A 5,917-nucleotide genomic window follows, 5' to 3' on the forward strand; every position below is an offset into this window, starting at 1 on the left:
TGGACGTGTTCACAAGGACGTAGTTCAGATCGTAAAACTTGTATGTCCAGTTAACTGTTATCATAGTAAATAGTAAATGGTTATCACGAGTTACGCTACACTCATCAAAATTACGAATACTGTCACTGACATAACTGACTGTACTGAAATTCTTCAACTAACGGTGGTCGAGTCACTGAAAATAGTTATCACTTGAAGTGTTGACACCAGGTGTCCACATACTTGAGGACACAACACTAATTATTCTCTTCACGAGAGAGCAGATCTCGTAATCTTATAACGGGCTCTTCGGAAGTAGAAGCCTGAGATGTGGAAGGTTGACCTGCTTCACGAGGTTCAGCAGTGTGAGGAGAAACTGCTGTGCGGTCGCCTCGTCTATGTTTCCTGCAGTATTTGAATCCAATGCTGATCAAAATGAGAGCTACTACCGCCCCTAAGGTGATAGACATTGTCTTGAGCATTCTAACATGTAGTTTGTACAACATTAGTAATTCGTCAGGAGAAGATCCAGTGTATGATGGATAATGGCTTTTAGTTTTGTAGCCATCCACTGCTTCGTCCTTAGAGATAGTTGTAGTGTTTTGTTTCGCTGTTGTGTTATATGAGGTCTCTTCATTAGTTGGCGTAGTCGTTGTGACATCTGGCTCGTCACACATCAGCGTGCGGTTATCATTAATACCTGCCAGTATTTTGAAAATCGCTAGAAATGACATCGTGGAGTGCTTTTCCTGGTTGGTACCAAGGTTGGTGCCCTTACATTTATTGATTTTCAATGTGATATTACTATCGTTAACAGGCTGTGGGAACGATGGTGTGGTAGTAGACTCATCTTTATTAGGTTCCGGACTCAAGGTGATATTTGGTCCATCACTGTGCTCTTTAATATTTCCACCATCCGCAGGCACGGTGACTGGCGTTAGTGGTGACATGGTGGTAAGGTTATCTTCCGGATACACGGCAACTGTGGTACCAGTGGAATCACATTCCTGCTGTGTGCAATTTTCATCATCTGCCTGCTCTGCCACTGGCACTGATGGTGAAGTGCTGGTAGGCAAAATATCGTGAGATGACGAAGGCGTGTTAGTGTCGAGTTCACCAGCCTCTTCCATGAAATTCTTGGTGCCAGTGGGTGGCGTAAAGTGTTCAGCCGGGGGTGTAGTTGGTTCCATACCATCATAGTCGGTCTGCAATGTTGTGGCGGTGGATTCAACATTCTTCTGCGTAAGACCCTCGCCATCATTAGGAATCGTCAACAGCTTTACTGGCGGGATGGTGGTCATTCCAACACCATGAGCTGACGAGGCAGGTACAGCGCTGAAATCATCATCCTGCTCACCGGACTTCTCGGTAACAGTGCGGTGTATGAAGTCAACATACTGTGGTGTGGTGCTCACTTCAGCATCATTTTCGCTCTCGAATGCTACAGTGGTGTTTTCTCCTTCCTGCTGCGTGTCACTCACATCGATATTTGAAATAGTGAACAACTTTGTTGGGGAGGTGGTAGTAGTCACGATTTCTTGAGCTGACGAGACCGTGGCAGTGTTGAAATCATTGTCCTGTACTGTGGAATTCTTGGTACTAGTGCGCAGTATGAAATCATCATACTGTGGTGTGGTGGTCACTTTAGAATCATATTCGACCTCGAATGTTGTGACGGTGAGTTCCCCATTTTGTTGCGTGCCACTCACATCATTATTCGCGACAACAGACAACGTTGATGGTGAAGTGGCAATTATTCCAGTTTCTTGAGCTGATGATTCAGTAGTAGTTATGAATTTCCCATCGTGTTCATTGGGATTATTAGTACTGGTGTGTGATGTGATGTGTTCATAGTGAGGTGTGGTTGACACTGCATCATCATAGTTAGCTTCAAATGTTCCAGCAGTGGTTTCAACGTTCTTCTGCTTGAGTCCGTCTTCACCACCAAGAACTGATGGTGAGATGGTGGGTGTTCCAGTTTCCTGAGACGACGAGGAAGTAGTAGCTTTGAATTCATCAACATCCTCCTTGAAATTATTTGTATCACTGCGTGGTATGTAGTCCACACCCAGGGTTGTAGTGGTCTTTGCATCATTGTGATTACTGGCCTCAACTTTTGTGTCGTTGGGCTCACCATTCTGCCACATGACCTCATTTTCATCTGGAGTCATGAATGATGTCGATGGTGATCTCATGGATGTCTCAACATCCTTAGCTGGTGAGGTTCCACCCTGCTCCTTGAAGTTTTTGATATTAGCAGGAGGTGTGAAGGGCACATATTGGGGAGTGGTGATACCATCTTCATAGTTGTCCTCTAATGTGGTGCTCTGCGATTTGTCATCCTGCTGTGAGTTATTCTCAACCTCTCCAGGTGTTGTGAACGACGCTGATGGTGACATAGTGGGTGCTTGACTGTTGGTTTCAGTGTGAGGTACGAAGCTCACGTACGGATCTTCGTAATTTTTACTATCATTACGCTGCATTAACTCTCCTTGTTGCGATGGCAAGGTGTGCACGTGTCCATAATCAGTCTCAGTGTCTTCCGTATTCTGCTGCAGGAGGTTTTCATTGCCACTCGGTAGTGCAAACGGTGATGTGGAGGTTGGCTGTAACTCGGGGACCGATGGAACCGCTGTAGCGTCATCACCGAGCTTCAATGACCCTGAAAAAGCGCCAGTAGTCGATCTGTTTTGGATACTCGTTGGCGGTGTAGGAGTAGATTCACCGCTCTCAGGCGCAGAATTCCCGTTACTAACAAGACTTGTGGAATGTGACATCATCATGTAACCTTCATCTTCTTTAGCAGCTGTGGTCATGTCCCTGAAACAATGGAAACAAAAAATTATCAAATTTTGAATTTTTCTGCCTGGACTCTTTTTCTCAGTTAACACAAAAATTAAATAAAAGTAATAATTAGATGTGTTTCAAATGTAGGAGAGCAATAACATAGAGTTACAAAGGCAAAAGCGACACTTACACTTTGCGTTGATCTGTTATCTCTTCTTGGACAGAATCAGCTGTACCTGTCGCATTTTGAGCTGACAGCTGACTTGTTATCGGTAGAGCTGAAACAATAGAGTGACAATAAATCTAGTGTCCATCAGTGATTTCTGATCGGTTAAGCACATTTGGGACCACTATACAACTAGACAATTTCATAACTGAATCTCTGTGACAGATGCGTTACATTTACTCACAGTTAAGTGTAAAGATACTGAACATAAACAAATATACGACGAAATGAAATAACGATTCGTAGCTGAATGCAATATCAGAACCTACAAAGACTTTCTGAGAAATTTACTACAATTCGTTGGCATTTGATACACTGTGTAAGACATTTTTGTCATGAATGGAAAGAGATGCGGAAGACGTGTACCAAGTTCGCTCTGATATCGGACATTATTATTTTGTAGTAGTTTTTCGAAGATTGTTAGTTATTTCTCTAGCGTGCACATCGAATCACAAGCCAACTGTATGGATAGGTGCATTTTCGTCTTGAAAAATTGTGTCAGTGTTTGAGAAACAAATCGTAGCATTAACTTGTACAGCATTATCGCCTACATCAAATCAGGTACAGAGAGAAATGCATATTACACCGCTGTGTGCACTGAAGATAAACTTCTTCAACTGTAAAAACAAGTGACAGTCACACAGGGAAACTGATTAAAGATTCAAAACAATCTTGTTTCCTGACAAAAAATTTAATTATCTTATTAACTTTAATTGAAAATATGAAAAATATGTCATAAAATTTATCATTTTTGCCTCCTAGAAATACGAGTCCAATTTCAAATAACGCTTTGATGAAATTGTTCTCGCAAGTGGCGTTCTTTCGTTGTCACCTTTAATACTGTAGAAAGTAGTTAACAACAGAGATGACTGAAGCCTTAAGATGCTGATTTATTGGTTCCTACACACGAAAGTATCTGTAAAACTTCATAACGTACCCCTATGATTCAGGATTATTTTAGATCATAAATTCCTGTTAATCATTTGAATATATACATCGTTAAATGCCGTTTTGCGTTGTTTATAGCAAGTACGTTCGGCAAACGGTGAAACAAAAGCCCAGTACACAATTTCTGTGTCATGTATACTAAAAAAACCGAATAAGTGGACATTACCCATTGGAGGCGTCTATATCGATGTGTCAATACATGCAGAGAAATATAGCCTATTCTATATTCTATCTCCAAACGAGAAACATATTGGTGAAGCTCTTATTATGCGCGGCATGCGTGAAGAAATTTACGATGTGTGACAGGTGAAAAATAAACAAGCTACGGTGATAACTGGAGGGAAAGACGATGTTTAAATGTGCAACAGAAACGTGCAAAGCGAGCTCAAAATAACAATGATGGTTCAACATCGAACGAAGTGCAACGATTGTACCGCGAAGTTCGCCGAACATGAATGTCAAGATTGAAGCTGAAGTTACGGGTTGTATCCAAAGTTTATTGGATTTTTATTTAAAGAACAACTGACAGAGTGATTGTGTCATGTGACTAGAACATCATCAGCGACATTATTCCGCACACGTGGACGATTCACCGTGTTACTGCTGAGTGAGAAACATGAAAAAGCTATGAGCTGCATAGAGATAGCGAAAAATTTTATACATGGTGCCTTCACGTTGCACAGAGCTCAAAGTCAGTGGAAACGTTAAAGCGTTTGTTTCGATTGTTGAGTGTGTGTTTCAGATGAGGAGCGAACGTCTGTGGACGTTGACGATAACATGACAACATAGCTGAGAGAAATGAAAGATCGTGACATAAACGATTAGGTAAATTAATCATATGCACGTTGAAACTTAATGATGTCACTGAAATTTCCAACACACAACGGCTTTTACTGACAGGTCATATGTCATGAACGTAACAAGATTTACGAATGGGCGTCTTCTGCGAAACTATTTCATATTTCGATTGCACATTTCGAAAAATAATACAAACACTGGCCTACGTTAAGCACATAACAAATCAGAACGAGTTGTAGTAGATCGCTGTGATGGTAGACTACAGTGAAACCGAGAGTTAAATAGACACTCAATATAGCAACAGTATATTTATACAGAAAACGGAGTACTGAAGTCTGTTATCATTGCATCTTTGCATGCTAGATGTAAACCAAAATTTTATGAAATCAATAACAAAACATGTAATATGATTAAGAACAGCATACGATGAATGAGGGCCTGTTAATGTAATTTCAAGATTATTATTTTTGATGCTATTATGAGTAGGTACGACGATACAGTATCCCTTAATTGTGAAACGAAAGTGGCAAAGAACCTGTTGGTTCCACTGGGAAGAAAGATTTATCTGAAAAACTGGCCTACCACATTCGAAACACACGAAAACTTTCCAACTGAGCAACTATTATTTTTCCAGAAATAAATTATTTCATAACATGTCAGCACTAAATGAAACAGAGACGAATTATCAACACTCTAAATTAATAAACAACGCAAAATTGGTAACCAAGTCCGTGGTGAAGTAGCACGGTTGCGGAATTTAAACTCACCAACAACATACAGGATGACCGTCAAGCAAGTGATAATCTTCATGCTGGTAGTCCTAGTTGTCCTCGCGAGCACACGAAACACTCCTCCGGTCACTAGCAAACTGAATCGGCCACCGCTCGTGTGGCTCGCTTAAATAGGTCCCGGAGCGCTGTGGAGGGGAGGTCTCCGCCTCCCGAATATGTCAGCGAATGGAATGCGAGCTTCGTAACACGTCACCGCTCGCTGCTCAACACCTCACGCATGCCTCTGTCAGACGATAACCGTCACTTGAGCATTTGATATGATGAGTCAAGGGGCTACGAGAGATAACGCTAGCGGAAGGGAGTGGTTACGGGAAGGGCGGAGGGGGCACTACACTGAATCTAAAGCCTTTTCTCCAAGTAAACAGAATATGAGACTTTTCAGATGGTG

General features: G+C 41.7%; 1 protein-coding gene across 1 annotated transcript; it reads right to left on the reverse strand.

The window, feature by feature from the left end:
* Positions 1-236: 236 nt before the first annotated feature.
* LOC124556161 (mucin-17-like) lies at positions 237-5,548 on the reverse strand. Its single transcript, XM_047130171.1, has 3 exons — positions 5,506-5,548; positions 2,957-3,044; positions 237-2,799 (listed from the first exon to the last, which is right to left on the reverse strand). The coding sequence occupies exons 1-3, from the start codon at positions 5,546-5,548 to the stop codon at positions 237-239; spliced, it is 2,694 nt and encodes an 897-aa protein (XP_046986127.1).
* Positions 5,549-5,917: the final 369 nt, after the last annotated feature.

This window comes from Schistocerca americana, chromosome X (assembly GCF_021461395.2).
Source record: "Schistocerca americana isolate TAMUIC-IGC-003095 chromosome X, iqSchAmer2.1, whole genome shotgun sequence".
NCBI classification, from domain to species: domain Eukaryota; kingdom Metazoa; phylum Arthropoda; class Insecta; order Orthoptera; family Acrididae; genus Schistocerca; species Schistocerca americana.

Bases quoted from the DNA above. Each gene is read 5' to 3' on its own strand.
- LOC124556161 (XM_047130171.1), bottom strand. From the start codon at position 5,548: ATGAAGATTATCACTTGCTTGACGGTCATCCTGTATGTTGTTG. The intron at 3,045-5,505 runs GTGAGTTTAAAT...CTATTGTTTCAG, and splicing joins GGTCATCCTGTATGTTGTTG to CTCTACCGATAACAAGTCAG. The intron at 2,800-2,956 runs GTAAGTGTCGCT...CCATTGTTTCAG, and splicing joins ATAACAGATCAACGCAAAGT to GGACATGACCACAGCTGCTA.